Below are 26,495 nucleotides of genomic sequence, written 5' to 3'. Positions count from 1 at the left end.
AAGATTGTTTCCCCAACAGGCGGCCAGGTTTGATTAAATAACTGATCTGACTCTCCACCTAAAATTCAAACCCGAGCCCACAAAACATTTTGGAGAAACAAATTCCGTTCTCTTGATTTGGTTCCTGGCTCTGGCTCTGGCTGGGGCTGAGTTTGAAAGGACCAAATTATCACAAGCAAAGCTGCCATCTTCGTATTTCTTGCCCGGATAGGTATATCTCAGTATCAGTTCCTTGCCATTGGTGTGCTCTACCTGTGGCATTCAACGGTTTAGTCTCCTGAAGGCTGTAGTACTTTGGTCTTATTCTGGTGGCTGGGCTTGGTGTGCAGGTGGTGGTCTGTGCTATACAGGAGGTGAGAGGTATGATCTGGTGGTCCCTTCTGACCTTGACCTCTGTGACTTTATGGCTGTAACCAGTACATATTCACCAGAAAGCTCATTCTCACAAGGTTCCAAGAGCATTTTCGAAGCTGGATTGGTGTGAGAACAATCCACAGTTGCCCAGGGTTAAATGATCTCTTTTTTTCTTCTCGCTTTAGTGTCTCCAGCTGCTGAACGCCTTCGTTACATCCTGGGTGAAGACGATGACCCTCCAAACCCCACCCTGTTCACTGAGATGGACACACTGCAGCACGATGGGGAAGAAATGGAGTGGAAAGAATCTGCCAGGTAAGGAGAGGACACCTCACCAGCACTGGTGGTTCAATAGGTAGTGTTAATATGTATGTATTATGGTAGCGCTTCAGAGCCCCAATCATGGACCACCACCCCCCATTGTGCTAGGGGCTGTACAAACACAGAACAAAATGATGGTCCCTGCCCCATACAGCTTCCAGTCTAAGTCAGCACTGACCTAGTGCCCCCAGCAGAGAGTTAGGAGACACTGTGCTGCTGGAGGTAGCATTGATGATTCAGTAGATGGCTTTTTTCCCCCAGAGTTAGTACTCAGCTGGTTGTCCCCTGCCTGCAGATAGGGTCCCAAAATATCCCACCATTGTTCCCGCTAGTTCAGCTACATGAGTGACAATATTGATGAGAGCCTTAGGGCAGATGGCTTCAGGAAGTCTCTCACATTTTAAGCACCATTTCCTCTAAGCCAGTTCAGAGCAGGTATAGATGACACAATGGTAAATCTTGTATACATTAGCACTCCCAATAATGGCAAATTGCAAGGGGAAAAAAATAAGAGTGTAGACAAGACAAGGCAATATGTAAACTATTGCGTAATGTTGCTCTGCACTGGTGAGCAGTTATCATGTTCCACCCCAGAGGGGGTTGCATTTCTGTGCTGGATGAAGGGATTCTGCTATGTGTATAGTTAGTAAAGCACTGTGGGACCCTGCGTAATTAAAGTAGCTATGGAAATGCAGTAAGTTGTTATAATCGCTGGTAAGATGATGCATAAGAAAAGTCACAAATTGCTTGTGACCACAGGGTGCTTTCACAGGAGATACCTGGTGGCTTCATGACCATGGTGATGCTGAGACGGAACACACTGGCTAAATCTATTAATCGATCCTCAAATTGCAACAGGGTGATTGGTTTTGAAATTGATTAGGAAACAGCAAATATGGGCCAGTTCATTGCTTGACCATGCAAAGTGACACAAATCCTGAAAGAGGGACAATGTAAAACATGGTGGCTAGAAACATAGGTGTTCCTTGGAGCCCACTCCAGAGCTGAAAAACCGCAGCTGCCTGTGGAATGGAGTCTTGAGTCTTGCAATATTTGGTGTGTTTCTTAAAGCCCCAGCACCTGGAGGAATGTGATTAGGTGAGAATCTCAACAATCATTTGTATTATTTTTGTTTTTAGTAAGTTTCTAGTCCTTGAGGTGGTAAGGGGCCTAATGTGGGTTGCTCCAATTGAAGACAAGTTGAAGAAGGCTTGGTTATGTTGGTATGGGCATATCTGGCAGAGACCGGAGAGCTCTTGTAGTGATTGTGGATGGACGATGAACAAGAGGGAGACCAAAGACTAGGTACATGGGCCAAATATCAGCAGATCTCAGAGGGACCGATCTTCATGACAGCCTCGTGTATGATCATGAGTTTTGGAACAAAGTTATAAAAGTGGCTGACTTCAAATAGGGAAGTGGCAAGAAAGAAGAAGTTGTGGAGGAAAATAGCACACACTCAGGGGTGGCTCTAGGATTTGCACCGCCCCAAGCAGGGCGGCGCGCTGCGGGGGGTGCTCTGGCAATCGCCGGTCTCGCAGCTCCGGTGGACCTCCCGCAGACCTGCCTGCGGAGGGTCCGCTGGTCCCGCGGCTCCGGTGGACCTCCCGCAGGCACGCCTGCGGATGCTCCACCGGAGCCGCGGGACCAGCGGACCCTCTGCAGGCAGGTCTGCGGGAGGTTCACCGGAGCCGTGGTCCCAGCGGACCCTCCGCAGGCATGCCTGCGGGAGGTCCACCGGGGCCACCTGCCGCCCTCCTGCGGGACGCCGCCCCAAGCGCGTGCTTGGCGCGTTGGGGTCTGGAGCCGGCCCTGCACACACTACAAGCTCCACCACCAGACAGCAAATAAAAAGACCCCAGTATGTATTATTTTATTACCCTGTGTCTGGGCAAGGCTGCAATTACAAATAGATCTGGGTGAATTTTTTTATTTATATTTATTTTTTGCTAAATAGTTTATTCACCGAAAAATGCAGTTTCGGGTTAATAGCTGAGATTCTCAGCTAAAACCGTTTGCAAATTTAAGTCAAATTCAGCAAATAATTTTGGCCACAGAAAAAAGGGGAGAGCGATTCCAAAAATGTATAAACAGAACATTTCAACTTTTTGTTTCAAAATAACATTTTGTATGGAAATTTAGCTAGATTTAACTTAAAAAAAAAACTTTAACAAAAATTAAACGTTAGTTGTTTTTTTTTCAAGTCAAAACATGATATTCGACCTGAAAATCTCCCCCCCCCCCCCCGCCTCCTCCCAGTTTATCATTTCAGCAAGAAAAACCAAAAAGTTGTCATTTCAGGCTGACCTAAAAGGAACATTTTTTTGGACTTTTCATTTTGACAGTTAAACTGGAAAATCAATTCTTTGCCCAGCTCTACTTTCGACCCATGTGATAAGCAGCAGTCGCAGCACGTGCTCGGCGGGTGGCTTCAGTTTCATTCCTCCAGCCTCTGCCTCTGTGCTTGGATCATGAGTGGATTTAAGAACTGAAGCCATTACTTTTGCTGGTAACCTGTGAAATAAGAGTTCAGTAGAATGAAACGGCATTGGCATCACATGGAGTTGGCATAGATAACACTGTATGGAACTGGCATAGCATAAGCATGGAACTGATATAGAGCTGACAGCATGGCAAAGAAAATTGGTGCAAAATGCTACCAGATTAGATTGGTAGCATTTGACACCCTTTGTTTTACACGCTTTGGAAATGATACCACCACATGTCAAGACAGTGGAAAAATCAAGCCCAGTTTGTCTAATATTTCTGCATTCTCGCTTTTCATGGGCATCCAAAGAGTTAACACGCCCCACTGTTCCAGATCTTAATAAAAAAAAAAAAAAAAAACCAAAACTTTTAATAAAAGTATTAGAGGAACCACAAATAGTGTTCGTTTTGTGGAATTATGAGCTTAACCAAGTAAAAAATCTCAAATCCATGTGGAATTTTCTCTTCCTAGCGTAAGTTTTGTAAGCATTATTAGGTGGGTTTTTTCCCCCAGTGAGCTTCATTCTTTGAAAAAGGAGTCACTGTTGCGCCAGGGATTTAGGTGGCTTTTTGAGCTCAGCTGAGCCCTTTCTCTATTGTAACACAAAGGGATTTGTGTGTGTTCATGCCATTTCGAATGGGATCGATGGGGTGAGGTCAGGCAGTTAATAAGATAGAGAGACAGAATTAATAAAAATCTATCTCACCCACGTGCACAAGTGGCATCCCACTTGTGCCACATAATGACCTTGTCTAATGCGCGCTTGGGGCCAGCGCCAGGGGATGTGCTTGCTCTCTGACACCCAGGGATTTACACGTGCAGCTCCTGGAACAATGAGATGGGCACACGGTGTCCTACTGACCCCTTTGTTTCTGTACCAACTAGTGTGATGCCTCTCATGCATCGGAGTGCCATGCAGAGGTGGGTGGTCCAGAACAAATGGGTTCAAATCCATGCTCTGCCCCAGACAGCCCATGTGACCTTGGGACTTAGGAGCCTAACCCATATTGATTTAAATGGGAGTTAAAAGCCTGAACACCTTTAAGGATCAGGGCCCGTGTGCCATAATTTGCCATCTGTAAAATGAAGATAATAGCACGCCCCTGCTTCCCAGGGATGTGGTGAGGGTAAATATATGAAAGACTGTGACATTCTCCAGTACTATGGTATTGGGGTCTATATGATCTCTCTCTACCTAAGATAGATAAAGGTTACTGGGTAATGGTCAGATCTACCCACCACCATGAAAAAGTTCACCTTGCAGAAACCTGGTGGCTTTTAAAACTGATAGTTCCTTGCCATGATCACAGGGGTTTCTTTTTGCCTGCAAAGACTTACTGGATTCAAGGTGCAGAAGGAAATCACAGTTAGTTTGGTGGTTCTGAGTGTTAAAGTTCTTGAACTACTGGGCAAGTGATTGTGTTCCCAGCTCTAGACAGGGAGTGGGGTCTAGTGGTTAGAGGGGGAGACTGGGTATCAGAACTCTGGGGTTCTGTTCCCAGCTCTGGGGAGTGAGGGTGGTCAGAGGAGGGGGCCTGGGAGTCAAGACAGAGGCTCTTGCCACTGACTTGCTGTGTGACCCTTAAGCAAGAAACTTCCTTTTCCTGTTCCTCAGCATCTGTAACCTCAAGTAGGATTAGATAACAGATTTTACCTCGGTTTGGCGCTGGTGTGAGTGCTGCTGGAATCCTGTGTCCAGTTCTGTTGTCCACAATTCAAGAAGGATGTTGACAAACTGGAGAGGGTTCAGAGAAGAGCCACAAGAATGAATAAAAGTTTCAGAAACCTGCCTTATAGTGATAGCCTCAATAAATTGAGCTGCTTGAGTCTAAGGGATGACTTGATCACAGTTTATCGGTTTGCCTACACGGAACCTTAGTCCATACTACAGGGGAGTAGATTCTACAGTGGCAATTTTAAAATGAAGATTAGATGTTTTTCTAAAAGCTCTGGTCTAGGAATTATTTTGGGGAACTTCCATGGCATGAGTTAGGCAGGAAGTCGGACAATGGTCCGTTCTGATCTTGGAAACTATTAATGTAGGGCATTGTCCCTATCTTAAAAGGTGAAGCTTGTTTCATTAATGTTTAGAAAGCTGTACGAGATCTTTGGATGAAAGGTACTTGGAAGCACAATGTGTTTTCATCGCTATTAGGCTGATTCTGCAATGGGCTAAGTCCATCAACTTCCTTTATCTTCAGTGGGAACTGGTGTCACTTAGAACCTGGCCCAGCCTGGCAGGATCCAGCCCTGTCCCATCAGTGAGGATCCAAAGAAACTACATGCGTGTGAAGCATTAGACACTGTCGAGGCTGTTTGGGCAACCGATTTAGTTAACTTTTAGTCTGTTTTTTGAAGCAAGCGATTTCCCAAAGCACCTAAGTGAGCAGGAGCACAAGTCCCACTGACTTTCAATGAAACTGGTTCTCCTGACTCACTTGAATAATTTGGAAAATCCCTCGCTAGGGTGGTATTTCATTTTTTCCCTTTAGTCTTCCTGTCTGCACACTAAATTGGCTCTATATGGGTCTGTCTACACTGCACACTAAGCCAGGACTCTGACTCAGGTTTGAGCCCAAGCTCCCACCCGCTCCCTGCTTCCGTCCACACACAGATCAGTCTGACTCAGGTCAGCAGGGACTCTGGCCCCAGGTCCTAGGATCCTACTAAGAGGGGGTGGGTCAGAGCCCAAGTCCCACTCTGACTTGGATCCAATCCCTGTCACTGTGCAGTGTGGACACAGGTCAAGCCGCAGACCCAAGTCAGAAGGTCTGCATCACGCAGTATAGGCACGTTAGCACGACTGTGAAACCCGGGTCCAGCAATTGTAAACCCAGGCTTACAATGCAGTGTGGATGCCCCAGTATGGGCAGTGTAGACATATCCTAAGTCTGTGGCTACACTTAGCACTTCAAAGCGCTGCCGCGGCAGCGCTTTGAAGCTAAGTGAAACACCAGCAAGCACTGAAAGCTCAGCCTCCCAGCGCACCTCCTCCCCCACTCCTGTGGGGAAGCGGGGGCGCGCGCGAGCCTGCTGGGCGCTGGAACTTTACACTGGCGGCACGCTGCGCGCTGCAGCAGCGCTGGCAGCGCTGGAGACACCTGCTGCTGCTGCCTGCTGCGCAGCCAACAAGCCCCCAAAGCCTAAGTGTTGAGTTGTTAGCAGAAGCGTGATTGCACTGAGCTGCGACCTCAGGGCTGCTAGGTGTCTGCTGAATGTGGTTTAACCCTTTGGAGACTGGGCATATGTAATCTATATCCTAAACATTCATTTTGTTGCCAGCCTGGATAAAACACCAGCATTCTACAGGTTAATGTTCCTAATAGATGATGATATTTTTAGTCACTGCTAAGGGAGCCATTTAATTATTTTCCCCAAAGGGTTTTATTCCTTTCTATGATAAACCCTTATTCTGTGGGGCTGGGTGTGTGCCAGAATTTAACGCTGTCCAAGGTGCAGGTTACGGAAGGAGTTTGATGGATCTCTTTGCAGACCCTTGAGGCGGCAGGTGTGTTTGCCCGGCCTAAAAGTCATCAGCAAGATTGACACTAATCAGCCCTCCTCAGTAGGGAGGCCAAAGAGTGAACGGGCCCTGCAAACTGGACTCCCTCTCACCCAATCAGAGCTGGTTCAGGTGCATTAGGGAGGTAGCGCAGGGAGACGGTTACAGTGCTACTAGCTGTGCTGTACCCGCTCTGGAGATAGAGGGCTTCAGTCTCCAGGGGCAGCCCAGGACTTCATGTGAGCATTTCCACTGCAGGTTTAAAAGCTGCCAAATTGCAGGCCCTGTGTTTCCTCTCTCCTTGGGTCAGGAATTCACAGCCTCTTTAGCTGCGGGGAGCCAGCTCCTTCGCAGCGTGAGCACTACCTGCAAATAAAACCTTGGCAAGCCTAAACAGGAAACTTCATCTTCAGAGCCAAGCAGCTGTCAAGACAGTGTGGGCTTGGCTCCGGGAGTCTAACATGGGGAGAAAGCTGACTGCGCAAAATGGCCAAGGGTGAGGCATTGCATGCTAGATTGCCACGCCTGGGATAATGATGCTCAGAAATTACACTTGCTGTGGTGACAGTGTCTAGTCTGTTTAGGGTTGCCAACTTTCTAATCTCACAAAACCGAACACTCTAGCTCCGCCCCTCCCCGAGGTCCCACCTCTCATTCACTACATTTCCCCATCCCTCCCTAGCTCACTCTCCCCACCCTCACTCACTTTCACTGGGCTGGGGGAGGGGGTGGGGGTGCGGGCTCTGGGGTGGGGGATGAGGGGTTCAGGGTGTGGGAGGGGGTTGGGGTGCATAAAGGGGTGAGGGCTCTGGCTGGGGGTGCAGGCTCTGGTGTGGGGCTGGGGGTGAGGGGTTTGGGGTGCAGGAGGGAGCTCCAGGCTGAGAAGTGGGGCCGAGAGATTGGGAATGTGGGAGGGGGCTGCAGGTTGAGGCAGGGGTTTGGGGGGGGTTGAGGGCTCCAGCTGGGGGTATGGGCTCTGGGGTGGGGCCAGGGATGAGGGGTTTGGGGTGCAGGAGGGGTCTCTGGGTTTAGAGGGCAGCGGCTTGGGGCTCAGGGTTGGGGCACGGATTTACCTTGTGTGGCTCCCACTCAGTGGCGCAGTGAGGCTAAAGCAGACTCCCCGCCTGTCCTGGCACGACGCTGCACCCCGGAAGCGGCCAGCAGATCCAGCTTCTAGGCAGGGATGTGGGGGCCAGGACGCTGCTCTCGCCCGCAGGCACTGCCCCTCCCAACTTCCATTGGCTGTTCCCAGCGGAGCCGGTGCTAACAGGGCAGGGGCAGCGTGTGGAGCCCCGTGCCCCCCCCCACCTAGGAGCCGGACCTGGTGGTCGCTTCTGGGGTGCAGCGCGGTGCCAGGACAGGTAGGGACTAGCCTTCCTTAGAGCCGCAGCACCACTGACCAGACTATTAATGACCTGGTCAGAGGTGCTGACTGGAGCCCCCAGGGTCCCTTTTCGACTGGGATTTCTGCTCGAAAACCAGACCCCTGGTCACACTAAGTCTGTTCAGATCATAAACTGTTTCGGGCAGGGACTATCTTCAGGGTGTGTTTGTACAGCACCTAGCGCAATGGGTCCCTGACCTCTCTTGGGGCCTCTAGGTGCAACTGTCACACAAATGATAAAACAGAATAGGCCAAAGGTAGCAGGAACTCATGCTTCAGTGCAGAGGTCAGGAAGGAATTTTTCTCATAGAAAATTAGGGTTGGAAGAGACCTCAGGAGGTCATCTAGTCCAACCCCCTGCTCAAAGCAGGACCAATCCCCCAACTAAATCATCCCAGCCAGGGCTTTGTCAAGCCTGACCTTAAAAACCTCCAAGGAAGGAGATTCCACCACCTCCCTAGGTACTGGAATCTCACCCATTCCAGATTGTAAAGGGGCGTTAGTTACTGCTTCTTCCTTTGAAGCAGTAGTGAGTAGATCGTCGTCTGGTGTAAATTCTCACAGCACCATAGGCAGGATTCTGGACTGCGGGGGTGGGGGTGAGGACACAAACCTTTTACCTTTGTGATCCGAAGTTGAAATCCTGCCTCTGCTCCCAAGCGACAATAATTTTGAGCTGCTCGCGCTATTGCCCTTGGGCACATCACAAAATTGCCACATGGTCAGAGGCAGAGGTGGAATAGCCAGGGGGTTGTGGATAAAGACTACAGAGCTACTTGTGTTAGGGAGTCCAGGACTAAAGCAGCAGGGGGTGCTGCAGACCAGAATTATGGGTGTCAGCAGAGCTGCCCTGAGGGAGCAGGACAGAAATAGCAGCAGCATGGTGCAGGTCAGCATTAAGAAGCGTTGGCAGTGCTGGATGGGGAGGGGCCAGTTCGGGACTCGGGGATATAAGCATTGCTGCATGAGATCTCATGACTAGACCATACCAGGGTGGTGCAGTTCAGTGCAGAACTGAGGGTCCCAGTACAGGACTGAGGTGCATTGGTTGAGGTCTGTAGCAGTGCACTTAACAAATCCATTGAGGTTCCCCGGAATAGATAGCGAATGTTCCTCATCTGACACGGTTCCTTAGCCCACCTGACGTGGTGCCCAGCTCTGGACGGTGTATGTGTTAACCCAGCTTCCTTAGAGTTTGATCAGAGCAGTGTTAGCGAAACCACTTGCAATACCCGCCTGCTTTCTGCTAGCATGGTCAGCGCTTAGCATTGTGGTAGCTCCTAAAGCCTGAATGGCAGAGCACGCTGTGAGAACACCTACTGAAGCACTGCAGATGGGTGGGTGTGGGCCTGCCCAAGTCTAAAGGTCCCTCCCCTCAGCCTCAAGGAAGGAACCACCGGACCCAGGCATCAACCAAGCACGGGGGTGAGAGTAGCCACTGTAGTGCATGGGGGACTGCATGATACTGGGACTGAAACGGAAACTGGGAGAATGAAAATCTCCAGGTGGCTTCATATCTTGCCATCAGTGGGCTCTTGGCCAGCCTCAGTATGGCAGGCATCTTACTCAGCGACCATAAATCTCTTGGCCAGCACTGATGTAAATAATGTGACTGAGATGTACGTTAATATAGCAACAACTTTTGTAGCTCTGCTTAAAAGGATACAGAGTGGTCTAGTATTTAGAGCAGGAGATTAGGTGTTAGGACTACTGGGTTCTAATCCTGGTGTGGGGAAGTGTTTCCTAGCAGTTAGAGCAGGGAGGGGTTACTCCTGGCTCGTATTCTCAGCTTTGGGACGGGTATGTGATCTAGGGGTTAGTGCAAGAGAGTCATCGCTTGGTTGTATTGTGAGGCGGTGATGTTTGTGTCATAGCATCAGGTTGCTATAGTGTGAAAGACACAGGACAGTGATACGTTGTGAACATTACAGGAGAGCCAAAGCTGACCTATGGTGAGGGTTTATTAACAAATATCTGTGAAGAGTTTGAGATCAGTGGGTGAAAGGAGCTACATTGTAATAGGAAGAAAAATGCAACAAACCAGGACTATTCCCTTTCTGAATAACGAATCTCACATTGATGCTCTTCAAAATATTCCTTGAATTTCTCCTAACTAAAGCTCTGCAGTATCTCCTGATGCAGTTCCAGTATAGCAACCTCTTGGTTTTATGTATTTATTTAAAATACTATTCACTGATTGCCTTTCTCTAGTTTTAACAAACACCATTTTGTGTTCATGTAACATTTTTCATTCAAAGATCTCCAAGTGCCTTCCAAAGGGTGAGTAGTTATTATGGTTGCCCTCTGAAAAGAGGGGAAACTGAGGCACCAGTAGGGTGACCAGATAGCAAGGGTGAAAAATCGGGACAGGGGGTGGGGAGTAATTGGCACCTATTTAAGACAAAGCCCCAAATATCAGAACTGTCCCTATAAAATCAGGACATCTGGTCACCCTAGGCACCAGAGAGTTTGAGCTAATTTTTTTTTTTTTAGGGTTGCTTCAGATTGCTCAGCCAAACTTGAGCCTGATTATCGGAGGCATTAGATTCTTGCAGCTCTCACTGTCTTGGGTGCGCTGCACTTCCTAATGCAGGCAGTGTTGTGTGTCGGGTTTGGCGCAGAAAACTGAGGCATCCAGAGGCCATTCGTGGCTTGCCCAGATCATACATTAAATCCATGTTAGAGCTAGGACTAGAAACCGCATGTGCTCGAACCACTGCATTACACTGTCTCCTTCTCCTGCTGCATTAATGACCTTTTGTTTGTCAATCTGCCTTCACAGTCCATCATACGGCAATAGTAGTACAGAACAATAGCCACTGTGAGGTAACAGTAGCCTGTTGCCTTGCCCCGAATCAGACTTGCAGCACCCAGAATCTATTTCCTTTCTTCGCTGCTAAATGGGCGAATGCTGCTCTACTCTGTTAACTAGGAGGAATCCTGGGTTCCATGTCCCTCCCTACCCCCCCCCCCCTTGGTTCAAGAGCAATGAATCCCAGAATCGTAAATGAGCAGCAGAGCTGCAGCGGGAAAGATTATCTAAATTAGTTCTCCCACTGGGAAAAAAACATTGAAGTGTGTCAATCTGCCTCCCCTTTGTAGTTTGGATCTCTAATCCAGGCAAATGCCAACCTAAAGGAGCTACTAGGGAGAAGAAACCACCAGGTATGTCCCTGACCATAGCCTGGATAATCCAGAGCTGTTTCCAGTATTTCCAGGCAGAATTAGCATATACTCTGTTGCTACTTTTTTTTTTAAGCCCCTGTTGTCCTCTGTTCTTTCTCTCTGTCCCCACTGCAGTGACATGAGCCAAAATCCTAGTTGTACCAGTTAAAAGCTGCCAGGTTAAGCCCTAGACTGACTAATCCATGAGAATTCATGGAGCTGGTACTCTGCAAACCTGATTTAAAGGAACAGCAGCTTTATTTCCAAAATAAATACAGGCGCGTTGCCGAGAATTACTTGTGCTTAATTGGAGCACGAGTCATATTCCCAGGGAGCCTGCAGAAATCTGCTCTCGTTCATTTATTTGTGTTACTCTTCATGATGAATGTTAAGAAGCTGATGCAGAACATTAAAAGCAGGACGGTTTGGGTTTTTTTTAAGGGAGGGAGCATTGTCTAGTGATTGGAGCAGGAAGTCAGCACTCTAGGGTTCTTTTCTCAAGTCTGGTAGAAGAGCATGGTCTAATAGTTGGAGAAGGACTGGAAGTCAAGATTCCTGTGGTCTGTTCCCAGATCTCGGAAGGGATTGTGGGTCTAGAGGTTGGAGCAGAGGACTGGGAGTGAGAGCTCCTAAGTTCTTTTCTGCCACCGACTTACAGTGTGACATCGGGTTAGCTCAGCATCCCAGTTTAGTCACTGCAAAATGGTATAATAGTGCCAATAGAGTTAATTAACAAATGTCTCTAAAGTGCTTTAATGTCCTTGAATGGCGGAGGTGTGTTATAAATGCTGCATCACTGGGGATGAAACTTTGCTGCATTCTCTCATTTGCCATTTCACATTTTCCTGATGCTGAAATCCTTCACACAAATTATGTAGCCAAAATGTAATTAACCCATCACTGAAATGAATAGAGCAGGTTAAGGTTTTGGGAACTCTGATCACTATCAAGCTGATTAAATGAGTTTTCCAGTGTCCTACCACGACAGTTGTACCAGGCCTTTTTTGTCCCATCACCGCCCTGACGCACTCCACCCAAAGGAAAAGCATTGGCTGGGAAAGAGGGGCAATGAGTTAGACCTCAGAACACTGCCACTCAGGTTCTGGTACCTGCAGAGCCAACAAGACTTGGTCCTCCAGGGGCTAGAAGGGGAGTGGGAGGAGGTATTAGCCAATCAGGACCCACCAGGCGATATAAGAAGGCTTGCTTGCTTCTTTGTAGGGGCAGTGCTGGATGAAGCTGGGAGAGGAGGGGAGCTCCCCGGCCCTAACCCAGAAACCCAGGCCTGGAACCCCAGGCCCTCAGAACCTAACCATCTAACTGCACCTTCAGCTGAAGGGGTACAATAAACTGTTTTTGGGGGGGGTCTTAAAGTTTAAGGGCTCAGGTGACCAATTTTGGGGGTTGAACTTTAATTGTTAAAGGATGAGCAAAGAGCTCACTGAACCAGACACCTTGCACCAGGCACGCTGTGACACCTGTCCTTTTAGTATTTGTTAGTTGTATGCATAAGCACATTATTATTCCATAGATGCACATGGCACTTCACCGATAAAATGGTTTCCCTGCCTTGAAGACTTTACAATCTATTTTTTTTCATAGCAGCATAAGTATTATATTGAGAGGGAAAGGGGGAGGGGCGGACCTGATCCCAGCAGTGAGATTTACCAATCCGTCAGGTTCTGTTCCTCTTTCAGATGATGTGACTTTAGGCAAATAACTTAACCTTTCTGCCTCCATTTCCTCATCTGTAATATGCAGACATACATGCAGGGATGGTCTGAGGATGAATTAGTTAATGCTCATAAAGCACTTGGCCGGTGGAAAGTGCCATCTATGTACATGTGAAGCATATCTCCCTTTAATAAAAAAGATAATTTAAAACCATATATGAATTGGACTCATGAAAGGGGTGCCTCATATAACATAATGCTAATACAGCTGGTAAAGCTCTTGTATGATTCCTCTAGCTATGCAGCTTTGCCAATGCACCACCACCCTGACCTAGGACTCTTCTAGATATCCCAGCCCTGAATCATGCTCTGCCAATGCCTCTCAGTCCTCAGCTGTTCCAGTCCTGGGCTCCTCCAAGCACCTTGGCTCCTTCTGAAGCAATGGCTGTTAATCCAGTTTATTGATGATAAATATATCTAACTGTAAAATGCACACAGGCTGTACAGCAGCTGCCCTGTGATAGATCTGTTCTGTTCAAGTTCTTACACTGTGCCCATCACCTTGGTCCTTGATCATCTGATTGGTGCACTGTTTGGACAGATGTGCAGTTTACCAGCCATGCATTTGTACCCTGTATTGATCACAACTGTGGCTTTTGTTGTTTCAGGTGGATAAAATTCGAAGAAAAGGTGGAAGAAGGAGGGGAGAGATGGAGCAAACCTCATGTGTCAACGTTATCTTTGCACAGCCTGTTTGAACTACGCACATGTCTACAGACAGGGACGGTGCTCCTAGACTTAGATGGCTACTCCTTACCACAGATCATCGGTATTAACCTCTCAATGCAAACAGCGGTGGGGTTTTCCTGAAGTGATTTCATTGGCGCTCTGAAGCCTTACCTAGAACTAGAGGAAAGTGTCACTCATCTCAGAATAATTTGGTGGAAGGGAGGGTTAATGGCATGTCAAATGGCACACAATGTAACCGACAATATCAAGTCTGATTCTCCACTTGTGTAGTCATTGACGTGCGTAAATAGTAAGATCGTGTGATGTAAATAATAAGACGATGTGGGCAAGTGGCTATGGTGATGGACTGCAAATTTATTCTGTATGAGAGGATGTTAGACCACTAGTGTAGACCTGGGGAGAGTGGAGTTCAGTTTCCTGGTCTGCCAAAGACATCCTGTGTGACCCTGGGCACTCAATTAGGCCCAGATTTGTAATGATACCAGACTCCTTGTTATTTTAATGATATGTAGGTGTCACTGCACTCAGCATTGCAACCCCAAACTGATTTAGAAGCCCTTGCCTCACTTTCAAAAGGGATTAGGCGCCAATATGCCAATTATGTAGGCTCCTAAGTGCCTAAATCCCTTTTGAAAACGAGAGGCTCCTAAATCAATTAAGTATTGCAATGCTCAGCGCAGCAATGCCTGAATTCTATTAAAAATTGGGGCCTTAGTCTCTCAGAGCCTCAGTTCCTCATCTGTAAAGTAGGGATAACAGTGCTGCTGTTGTGAGGATAAATACGTTATAGTTTGTGAAGTGCATAAGCCCAGATCCTCAAAGGTACTGAGCTCTCCTGACTTTCATTGAAACCAATGGGAGTGAAGTCACTAAACACCTTGGAGCATCTGGGGGCCAGATACGTAGCTAAAGTAGATTATGCACTGCAACTGTAAATCACTACTGCTCTGATATGTTTGCATTTGACTTCCACTTTTCCGTGTTTACACATTGACACCTTTGCAGTCAGATGCAGTAAGGTTCTTTAATACATATCCCTCCACTGTAATCCATCCAATATGAAGTTAGACAATGAAGGGATGATGATGATGAGGTTGTTGCTAGATAAATTTCTGTTACCTGGTGGGTCTTATGCAGTGTAATTGTAGCTGTGTCAGTCCCAGGATATTAGATAGGATATTACCTCACCCACCTTGTCTGTCTGGTGGGTCTTAGGCTTACAGCCCCCAAAAAACCCACACGCATGTGTTGAGGAAGCTGTGACTCGTGGTTGGAGCTGGGACTCCTGGGTTCTGTTCTGAGACCTGCAGGTGTTAGTAAGGCTCTAGTTAATGTTTGCAAAGCATCCTGAGATTATAGAAAACTGGCAGGTGAGGAAAAGCTGAAGAAAGCGGGTGCAGTATTACATCAAAACTAACAGTGCCTTATGCTGGATTTCACTTTCCATTTTTTTTATTGATGAATGTTCATTTCATTATGCCTTACATAATATAAGCCAGAGAGAATGCAACAGTTGTCAAACAGGATATGTGGTACAGTTGAGAAATGAAGACAAAATTGATGTCTAATTTCTGTGCATCCATTCACTTATTTATTTTTCTCCTTTGATTATATATAGTTACATACAAATGTCATTACATATAAATACACTAAAAGTTTTTAAAAACCTGACCTGTGAGGAAAGGTTAAAAAAAACTGGACATGTTTAGTCTTAAGAAAAGAAGACCGGGGCGGGAACCAGATAAATCTTCAAATATGTTAATGGCAGCTATAAAGAGGACAGCGATCATTGGTTCTCTATGTCCACTGAAGGTAGGACAAGAAGCAATGGGCTTAATCTGTAACAAGAGGGATTTAGGTTAGACATTGGGAAAAACTTTCTAACCTTAGCTAAGCTCTGGAACAGGCTTCCAAGGGAGGTTATGGAATCCCCATCACAGGAGTTTTTAAAAACAGGCTGAACAAACCCCTGTCAGGGATGGTCTCGGTTTACTTAGTCCTACCTCAGCGCAAGGTCTGGACTTGATGACGTCTCAATCATTTCTGTGATTCTCTATCCAGCAAGCGACTCATAAACACAGCGGATTTGCTCTGCAAGATAATGAGAGAAAGCACAATACATTTAGATCTCTACAGCTTCCTTTTTATTGTCCCTTTTCAGAGTATAACTACACGTTGCCCTTGAAAAGGCGGTGTAGTAGTCAGCCTTTCAAAGTAACAACCCACTGCATACATTAGAACATTGGCTCAAATTGCTGCACTGTTACATGCTTAGTGTGGAGTTCAGTAGAGTTATTCATTAATCATCTCTCTGTTTGGTTGACTTATTATCTCTGGTGTGATGTGCTTTTTATGTACTTTTTAATTTAACTTTGTGGGCCTGATTCTAACGTCACATAATAAGGAACTCCGTTGAAATCAATGGAATTTACACTGGGGTAAAAAGAGAGGACAGCAGAATTAATTAACAGTATCAGAAGAGGTCACTCTCAGGACAAATAAAGGCTAGTCTACCCACAAACCTGCACTGAAATAACAAAAGGAGAGAGTCCAAACTGATTTTGTTATTTCTGTGCAAGTCTGTGTATAGTTGAAGACCTAAGGCAGCTAAATCGGCATCACCAACCCATTCAGATTAGCTTAGCATAGTAACTGCTTCGAAGATGTATACGTACCTCACTCTGGGATGGGTTTTTATCATACAAAAACATCCTAGTGCCTTCTGTGAATCGCTACTGATCTCACTGGTGCCCAAGTATTGTGATGATGGGCATCTTGGAGACAGCATATTGTTTGTTTTGAAAGTTTAGAGACAAATCATGTAGCTTTGATTCTTCCCAATGGTGGGAGTTTTGCCTGCCCAAGAACTGCAGGAGTTGGCCTGTTAGGCAGAACAAGCTTGATTCTTCACTGCCTTGCTCCTTGTGTGTCGTCATTGCACACCTATGCAAAGTTAATGTAACACCCTGCTATATCTGAATGGCTGCATTTTACACAGATATCACATAAGGTACATGGCAAATGGGGATTGGGCACTACACCTTTAAGAAAAGGACAGTAACATGGCCCTGGTTCAACACTCCATTATACAGGCAAAACCTCAGGGGGAGCAAGGATATTAACTGTGATTTTTTTCTGAGTAAAGAATGAGCGTGGACTTACCTGTGATGATCTGATCCCACCATATAACCTCTACAGACCGCATAGAGTTTGTATGATGGGGTGCCTACAATGGCATGGAGCCGATTTGCGACTGCTAGCAGCAAATATCTCCAATAGCCGGAGATGGGACACTACATGGGGAGGGCTCCGAGTTACTGCAGAGAATTATTTCCCAGGTGTCTGGCTGGTGGGCCTCGCCAACATGTCTAACTGATTGTCACATTTGGGGTCAGGAAGAAATTTTCCCCCAGGTCAGATTGGCAGAGACTCTGGGGGGGTTTCGCCTTCCTCTGCTGTATGAGGCACAGGTCACTTGCAGGTTTAAACTAGTGTAAATGGTGGATTCTCTGTAACTTCAAGTCTTTAAATTATGATTTGAGGACTTCAGCATAGGGGCTGACTTCCCCTCTGCCTGGTGGGTGCTCAACCCCGCCCCTGTCCCCACCTCTTCCAGCCCCTGCACTGCCCTCGCCCCGTCACCATTCCACCCACTTACCCCAAGTCCCCGCCCCTTCTCCGCCTCCTCCCCTGCGTGCTCCGCATCCCCACTCCTCCCCCTCCCTCCAGGAAAGTCTTAAGTGCTGCCAAACAGCTGTTAGGCAGCGGGGGGGAGGGGGCAGGAAGCGCTGGGAGGGAGTGGGAGGAGTGGGGACATGGCGTGCTTGGGAGAGGGGAGGAGGCGGGGCAGGGCAAGCTTGGCTGCTGGTGAGTGCTGAACACCCGCTAATTTTTCCCATGGGTGGCCTGCAATGTGCAGGAGGTCAGACTAGATGATCATGATGGTCCCTCATGACCTTAAAGTCTGAGTCTTTGGCATGTGATGCAGTTCTAGAGTATGCAAGGAGGGGGATTTTTTTTATTTTATTTTTTTTTGCAACAGAACCTGTCATACCGCAGCCCAGCGAGTCATGCACGCGCTTCCAATGTCCTTCTTTCAGATGATGTTATTGAAAAGCAGATAGAGGATGGTCTGCTCAAGCCAGAGCTGCGAGAGAAAATAAGTTATGTGCTACTGAGGAAACACCGCCACCAGACCAAGAAGCCGATCCACCGATCCTTGGCAGACATTGGCAAATCGGTCTCGTCCAACACAAGTGAGTTCACAAGATTCAGCTCACACATGGCTGTATCCCAACATCCTTATTCATTTTTTTTAACCCAGGGTAAACTTGTGTTGCCGTCTACCTTCAGTCCTTACTCAGGCCCCTAAAATGCACTCCCTCTACAGCGGGCTAGCACCTGTCCTATGCACCATTTACAGCCCATTCGAGCCCTGTGGCTCAAATCCACCAATCTGCTCTGTCTGTATGAATACCTATGGGCTTCATTGGGACATGCTGTTCCTCTACACTTCCCCTTGAACACAGACTTCGGGATTTCATCCAGTATGTTCTACAACTCTTATGCCGTATGTGAAATGTGTAGATAAAAACAAAGCTCGTGGTTCTTAGATTCGTAGAGCTTAAGGCCAGAAGGGACCGTGAGATCATAGCAGAGAGCGATGGATGGAACCCACAGTAGCCCAGAAGGTGGCACAGGGAATTGGTAAAGGAATGTAGAGTCTACGTTGCTGCGTGACTGGCCCCTTTGTGAAGGAGCAGCACCCAGTGAAACCTGTGAGTGATTACCTGCTGCTCAGTTGGCCTTAAGGGAAGGCACCTGGGCCTTATAAAGAGGGAAACAGGGCAAGGAATGTGGGAGCAGAATGAAGCTGCAGAGACTTGGGCGATGGCTACACTACACAGTTTTTAGTGACATGGCTGTGTCACCGCAGCCGTGCCGCTAAAAGTCACGCGGTGTAGCCGCTGTTTGTCGGCAAAAAACTTCTACCCCCAGCGAGCGGCGTTTGTGTTGTCGACAGGAGAGCACTCCTGCCGATGATGTGCTGTTCACACTGGCACTTGTCACAGCAAAACTTTTGTGTTTCAAGGGGGGGGAGGAGTTAACACCTCTGAAAGACAAGTTTTGTCATTCATAGCCTTAGAGGGCTCCTGCACAGAGCAGAAAGCTGGGATCCTCTCCTGGGAAAAGAGGAGAGGCCCCAGGGCTGAGTTGAGACACCAGGGGACAAAGGGTCCAGGCAGGAAAGCCTGCAAATGACTCAGGGGAGAGGAGGACACTCTCCTGGGAAAAGGAAGAAGCCCAAGGATTGAATGTTGTGAATTGTATATACATAAATTACAGACAGCAGGGGAATGTTTAAAGGACTCAGGCCTGGTGGAATTTATCTAAGGAGCCTCGAGGAGAGTAAACTGAGGCAGGGCCTCTGCACAGCCTCACTTAGCCAGAAGGGGGCACTACAGGGCAGGCCCAGCCTTATACAGCCTATAAAATCCAGGTTACCCATTCAAATCCTTCTGAGGTTGTTAGTAAACAAAAAATATTACTCGTCTGATGTTGGTTTGTGTGAAGCAAGCTGGTGGTCTCCGTAGAGCTCCCCATCATAGTAGTATCACCCCGTGAGGCTGTAAATGGCACCTTTGGTGACCATTCCCTCCGAGAGGCCGAAGGCTGGACGGCACATTGAAAACTGATCTCCATGTCAGGGCGAAGTCATCCTGGCAGAGGGCTGTGCTGGAAGCTTGCTCTGATGTGCTATGCCACTGCGTTGCTTGCTCTGTAGAACAAACCCAGTCTGTTGTGTGATTGTTTTCTGTTTTTAGCCATTTTAAAGGGGGATTTCTCTGTTTCCAGTCTAGGATATTAACTTCAGTTCAGATGGGAGGCACTTTGATGGAATCTTGGATGTAATGACCTTAAGTTGTCTACTCTCTAGATTAACCTAAAGTGCAAACGTAAGGTTTCACTTCCACACATCAGATGTAATCTCCCATAGCCTGCTCTCCTGGCATGCATACTTTCATTGACTTCAGCGAGGTATCCATGACTCTGGGGAGAGCAGTGTAGCAGAACGGAGATTCACCCAACAGCTCAGAGCAGAACTTTGTTCATAATTTAGTGATTTCTAGCCTTGGTGTTTTGGCTGTGGTTATTACTCCTCATCGATGTTTACACTGTAGGTCTTTTTCCATTTAGGAGTAATAGGTTGTTGGAATGAATATTGACAACATATAGGAAAATACAGGGGCAGATTGTTTACCCACAAAGGGAGTTCTGCTGTTCACTTCAGTGGGTACTGTGTTGGGCCCATTATTAAATTGCAGGGAAGATTGTTATTGCTGTTGTTCTAGCTGCTATTCATCTTGTTGCTTCAAGTCTATCAGCAATAAGTAGAGCTGGTCAAAAAAAATTTGACAGAAGTTTTTAATTGAAAAATGCTATTTAATCTATATTTTTCATGGGAACATGTCGATTTCAACAACATTTTTTCGATGGGAAAAATGTCAAAATGAAGCATTTTTTATCTCAAAAACATTTTGAATCAAAGTTCAGTTTTGTTTTGACTTTTATAGTCTAAAATATAGATTTTAATATATTTACATATTGTGTGTAGAATATTATGCATATGTTATATTTAACATTTAATATAATGAAAAAGGCCAAATGTTTTGATACTAGCAATTCTCATTTTGAGGACATTTCAGGGATTTTTCAGAACATTGGAACTTCCTGTGGAACGCAGATTTCAGTTCCTGACCAGCTCTAGTGAGGAGCTCTTTGTCACAGGACAAGATCCCACCCTGACAGCAGCATTGAATTAACACTGGGGAGGTGCTGGATGTCCATAAACGCTTGCAATGCAGCTGTACCATAAACAGTGTCTGTATTGAAAACGGCCCCTTCTTAATCAAAAGATCTATTCTCTGAGTCTCATCCTGTTCTCCTTTACACCAGTGTAAATCTGGAGTGGCTCCAGTGAAGTGAATGTATTACATCCACTGTGTAAGCAAGATCAGAATCAGGCCCTTTGTGTTTATTCAGAATTATAGACTCATAGACTTTAAGGTCAGAAGGGACCATTATGATCATCTAGTCTGACCTCCTGCACAACTCAGGCCACAGAATCCTACCCATCCACTTCTATAACAAACCCCTAACCTATGTCTGAGTTACTGAAGTCTTCAAATTGTGGTTTGAAGACCTCAAGCAACTGAATTCTGTCAGCTCTTTTTAGGCATGAAGGTGTGTTTTGTACTAATTTTTGCTTGAGTCCTGCAGATAGGGTGACCAGATGTCACGATTTTATAGGGACAGTCCCGATTTTTGGGTCTTTTTCTTATCTAGGATCCTATTACCCCCACCCCGTCCCAATTTTTCACATTTGCTGTCTGGTCACCCTACCTGCAGAGCCAACACAGCTATGAGAGAGTGAACTTCTATCTACTGCAACCCAAGTCCCCTGGTATATGTCAGAGTTCAGGGCAACTGCCCCTGTATTCCCGCTCCAGTGGTCCAGTCAAGGGCACCCACTCTCAGGCCATCCCCTTTTCCCTGTCCCTCTCTGTCTCACCCTGGTCAGAAGGGAGGGAGGGGATCTCCTGTCTGCACAGTACCCTGCCTTCACCATGTATTTCCCACCACTGGCAGGTTGCCCAAGGACATTGCTTGCTTGCTCTCCAGAGATGGTTAACAGGGGTAATTGCTACAAGGTACCACACAGCACTTCCTGTGCAAGCCTACTTCAAGAATTACAGAGAAATCATATTAAAACAATAAAGGAATCTGCACGCTTGCTAATAAGCTGACCAAGCGTCACCCGCACCCTCTCCTGGATGCTGACAAGAGTCGTCCTTCAACCCCCAACCCAAGGGGATTCCTTTGTGGTCACAAGTTCAGCACAGCTTTAGCTCAGAACGAGCTCCCAGGTTTATGGGGCCTCAGGAGGCTCAGTCCTTTTGACCCTACCCTAGGGATTGGGGCCCTCCATGTGCCGGGGGTCCTGTCCATCCAAGGGATCATGCAGAAGGCTATTTATCCAACCCCCTTTTTTGTCTCTTGGTCCCTGCTGGAGACTCCAGTTTGAATTAGTATAAGCCGGGGGTGGCTTCAAAGGGTTGATAACAGAGGAAGTTCATTAGCATCCCTCCCTCCCTACTAGAGAAAGTACATACAGTGCCACAGTACCACACATTTTGAATACAGTGTGCCCCAAAGGTATTAGCCCTAATTCTATAAGGTTTAACTTAATTTAATGAAGTTAATCTTGATTCCAGAACGATTCTTCAGAACAATACAGGATATTATCAGTCTGTCACACACCATGCCAAGTTCCATCGCCTTGCTAGGTTTCTCTCCTCAATTATAGCCATGGTATCTGAGCACAAAGGCCAGTTGTAAGTAGTAGAGCTTGTGTTCACACTGTGTGATGTTCATCCTTGTGCAGAGAGGGCCTGTGCATTAGTCAAATGCTACTTCAGGCCTCAAAATAGGGCTTAAATGGGACTAAGGTAGTGGCATAAGCCTTGTATTGGCCCTCTGCACAGGGATGAAATTCACCCAACAAGGAAAATATTAAAAATACCCTGGCAGAAGTAAGACCGTTCCTTCCTAATAGAAAAATTACTCTGTCTGGGCCAAAAGTGGGAAATGCTGCTGAATTCATAGCCAAGCTTGCAGAATATCAATAGGGGAGTGAAATCTATTCAAGTTGAGCACTGGACAATTAATTTGTCACTCGAGTTTCAATACCTGAAAATGACAAGCTGTATTCATTGATGGTCACACACGATCCGAGCTGGCAGCATTTGTTGTCAGCCTCATTATGTACATGTATGTGATCTAAATGCTCTGTCCTTCTCAGATCGCAGTCCTGTCCGGAGCCCAGCAGCAGGGGCCAGCTTCCACCGCTCCACCGAAGATCTTAGAATGAGACAGAACGCAAATTATGGACGTTTACGTACGTTGAACAACAGCTACTTACTTGTTTGGCGAGGCAGCAGTGTCTAGCAGAACAAACACCTGGTTGGGAGTCTGTACTCCTGAGTTCTAATCCTGGTTATTTGACTGATTCATATTTGGCAAAGCACATCATCTCTTTGGGCCTCGGTTGTAAACAACTATTTCCTAGAGCAAGAAAGTGAGAATGGTCTACTTGAAAATCACTTTTCCATCTGCAAATGTTGCTCTAAGTAAACTCTAAAATTACTATGATTGAAAGAGATTAGAGAAAGATGGATGCCACTTTATCCCATGGTGATTGTAGTTACATTGCAATTGCAGCACAGTTACGCTGTGGCTATGATTTTCAATAACTTATTACAAGTAATTCAGATAACCAGAAGGAGAATTGCATTACAGACTCCCTTATTGTTACACCTCTGGGTGTTCATCTTTTTACATCGCTTTTTGGAGCCTAGGTGTGTTTAGCTACATTTCAATTACACTGCAGTTATCCTCAGCTTTGTAGTTCTGCCATTTTTATGCATTGGTGGCAATTATAGGTATCAAAAAGCATAACTACAGTGTATTGCCAGGTGGAACTTATTGCAAAGTGTCATTTAAAAATTAAAGGTTTTTAAAATTACAAATCATCGCTTTGCAGCAAGCCCTGAGCAGGGGGCAGCACATAATTACGCTGCTTCAGGAACCACGTTCTGACTTAAAGTCACAGTCTGTGACAGTTGGATAGTTGGCACAGATGACTTCCCCCTCCATACCTTACAACTCCTTATCCTGCTGCGTAGGGGTGTAGGGCAAGTGACAATCTCAACCTGAGATGAAAATCGGGGCAGGGGAGGTGGGGGATTTTGCGTTTTTCAGCCTGCTCTGATTACTCTAGTGGGTGTAATTCACATTGAAATCAAATTACACTGAGGCGAACCCTGAAGGGCTGGATTCACAAAGGCATTTGGGCATGGTGATGCTGAGCATTGCCAGGCTTAATTTTTAAGCACCTAGGAAATCAGTTTGAATCACAAAGCCCGGGCTAGGCGGCCAGGCTCCCTGTACAGTGAAAGGAGAGAGGCAGGCACCTCAGAATGGGGTTCACCAAAGCCAGCACGCTGGAGGCCGGGTGCCAGTTAAGTTAGCCAATGGGAGATGCCAAGGATGCAAGAAGCTGGCGTGGGGGGTGGGCAGGGGAAGGTGGATCATCAACAGCAGGGAGACTGGGGGTCTCATCTCCCAGGCGAGTGCTGTAGCCACCAGGCTACTGAGTCATTCTTGTCCTTGCGCTGTCTGGCCCAATTACTCTTAATAATGTATTCACAGTGGAACAGCTGTGATGGGAGAGACTGAGGCAGCCCCACATCAGAATATCCCATAGCTCAGTGGTTAGGGCACTCCCTTGACAAGTGACCAGCCCCTCTTCAAGTGGAGGGGGGTGTTGAACCAGGGGTCTGCCACATCCCAAGTGAGCGGCCTCACCATTGGGCTAAGACACAAGGGAGAAGCCTACCGAGCGCTTACAAAACAGGAGAGGAGAGCGTGTTCAGGGCTTGCCTCCCAGCTGGGGGCCCACAGGTGATTTAGGTGGAGGAACACCTCGTCCGCTGGTTCTTTCATCATGCTGAGGCTCAGACCTCAGATACACAAGCACCTGGGGAACTTTTCCTGCAAACATTTAACTATCTACCAAGGTTGGTGGCAGCTGAACAGGGCTTTTGTGAATCCTGGGGGTGGGGAGATGATTGTGGGATTAAGGTGCCCAAAGTGGCAGTTCAGTGCCTAAATTCTTGTGTGAATCTAGCCCCAAATATGTATGTGATGGCCGGGCTGTTGGCCGACACATGGGGGATGGAATCAGGGAGCTCCAGATAGAAAAGCGTGAGCTACAGGATCCCTTTCTGTGTCTGTATCAACTCCTGTTCTCTGTGGATCACCATAGCGGGGGACTTGATACACACATTCACCAGTGGGTTACACTTAATCAGGGGAAAGCGTTGTTGAGAGGGGTGAGAAATGAATAAAAACCGAGTAAGGACTTTAGGATTTGGCAATCAGTTTGCACCACAACCCTCAGGCAGATGAATACTCCTGTTATGGATGATGGTGGAGTGACCCATGAGGTATAAAGCTTTAAAGAGAATCGCAAGACAATAGAACAAGAAAACGGGGGTTGGACTAGATGACCTCCTGAGGTCCCTTCCAACCCTGAGATTCTATGATTCTATGATTCTAAAACAACCAAAATGCGTAGACGAACAAGTCATAATTATTTTTAACTGCTTCAGCACTGGTCTATATTTAAAATTTAGATCGACCTAGCTGTGTCGTTCTTGGGTGTGAAAAATTCACACTGCTGTGTGCATAGCTAAGTTGACCTAACCCCTGATTCTTCCATCAACCTCGAGGAGGTGGATTAACTACATAGATGGTAAAAATGCTTCTGTTGATGTCAGAAGCATCTATACTACAGCTGTACTGCAGTAGACATGCCCTCTTGCTCCCATTAGCAATCCCACCAGCTTAAAAATGGCAGCTTCCAAATGAATTGGAGAATTTCGGCTGGAAGCTAGCGCCCAGCTCTAGAACTCACTTAGTTCTGAGCTGGTTCTTCTAGTCTAACTAAGCTGTTTTGTTCAAGCAGTAGGATTTGATTGATTGGTTTTTTTTTAAATCATTTGGTTCCAAGATACTAATAGGCAGTAATTAAAGGGAGCCTGTCAACTTTAAACTTGCAGTTGTTGTTACTGTAGCATCTATGTGCTTCATCTGAGATCAGGACAGCATTATGCTAGGTGCTGTGTATATATACGTAATAAAAGACAGTCCCTGCCCCAAAGAGCTTACAGTCTAAATGCATGAGACAGACAAGCAGTGGAAGGGAAGAATTATTATTGTCCAGATGGGGAATCAAAGGCACAGGGACACTAAGGGCCAGATTTAAAAAGAGGGTTAGCTGCCTATCTCCCTTTTAAAGTTCTGGTCCTAAATTGGTGGGCCGTGGTCAGGCAAGACTCGTAGGAAAACTGGGGATTGAACCTAGACCTCCTGAGTCCCTATTCATCAGGCCAGCTGTCTGAAAATGTTCTACAGGCTATTTTTACAAGTCACATTTAAAATTACTGTAACTAAAAGAAATTAGGAGAGGGGAATCATTTTGGGGTTTTTTTTCAGATTGCTTACTTTGAATATTTGTCAGCACTGTGTTTCAGTTTGAGTCAATTTCATGTTCACCCTGTATTTTCTGGCAAATGGCTTCCTCTTTTGGGTTCTGAAAAGAAATATATTTTGAAAAATAGGAAATTGTAAAACCACAAAATCGAGGAGGAGGGACTCAGGGTGGATTGTTGCTTAAAATTGAAACAATGTCAAAAATGAGTTTAAATTTATATAGTCCTTGAAGAAGGGGGGAGGGGAACAACCTTTGAGTAACAGAATTAATCCCTTCACCGCCTCCTTATTGCTAGGCATTCGTGGCATATATCATCTTGATTTTGGCTGCATGTTTCCTGGAAATTGATCGTTTGGTTATACTTTGAGAGATAAGTGGCTTGTCACCCCTAAAGGGGACTGTGTGCAAAGCTTTCATTAACCACCCACTGATTTGACATATATGAACTCTCCTGGAATTGCAGCTTTGCACAGACCTTGAGAAAGCCCTGATGGGAAAAGATGGAAGCTGGGGCAACGTGTCACAGGAAGAGGGTAAAGGGACCCAAAAAATGGAGCAAAATTCTGCCCCCTAGATTCATCCATGCCATACCCATTAACTCAGCAGGAGTTGTAAATGCAAATGTGATGGCAAAATTTGTCCCATGCAGTGTAAGAGAGAAGTGTCAACACGTGGCCAGAATCTGATCCTAGTTACACTAGTATAAATCCAGTGAACTCCACCAGGGTAACTCTGTTCTG

The 26,495-nt window shown here is 46.5% G+C and overlaps 1 protein-coding gene across 4 annotated transcripts in view; it reads left to right on the top strand.

Annotated features, from left to right (window-relative positions):
- Positions 1–26,495, top strand: part of SLC4A5 (solute carrier family 4 member 5) — a 130,125-nt gene that overhangs the window by 32,678 nt on the left and 70,952 nt on the right. Inside the window, exons 1-5 of one of the 4 annotated variants that reach the window (XM_039523160.1) lie at positions 9,968–10,001; positions 11,152–11,214; positions 13,556–13,716; positions 17,680–17,893; positions 22,501–22,596. In XM_039523160.1, coding sequence (XP_039379094.1) covers positions 13,690–13,716; positions 17,680–17,893; positions 22,501–22,596 — 337 coding nt within the window. In that variant the 5' untranslated portion in view covers positions 9,968–10,001; positions 11,152–11,214; positions 13,556–13,689. Of the gene's footprint in view, positions 1–539; positions 670–9,906; positions 10,002–10,204; positions 10,330–11,151; positions 11,215–13,555; positions 13,717–17,679; positions 17,894–22,500; positions 22,597–26,495 lie in introns of those variants that run through there. The other 3 variants (XM_039523157.1, XM_039523158.1, XM_039523161.1) reach the window with 3 other exon arrangements.

Source organism: Mauremys reevesii, linkage group 2, assembly GCF_016161935.1.
Source record: "Mauremys reevesii isolate NIE-2019 linkage group 2, ASM1616193v1, whole genome shotgun sequence".
NCBI classification, from domain to species: Eukaryota; Metazoa; Chordata; order Testudines; family Geoemydidae; genus Mauremys; species Mauremys reevesii.
The sequence above is the reverse complement of the archived record's forward strand: the minus strand, read 5'-3'. Positions and strand labels throughout refer to the sequence as shown.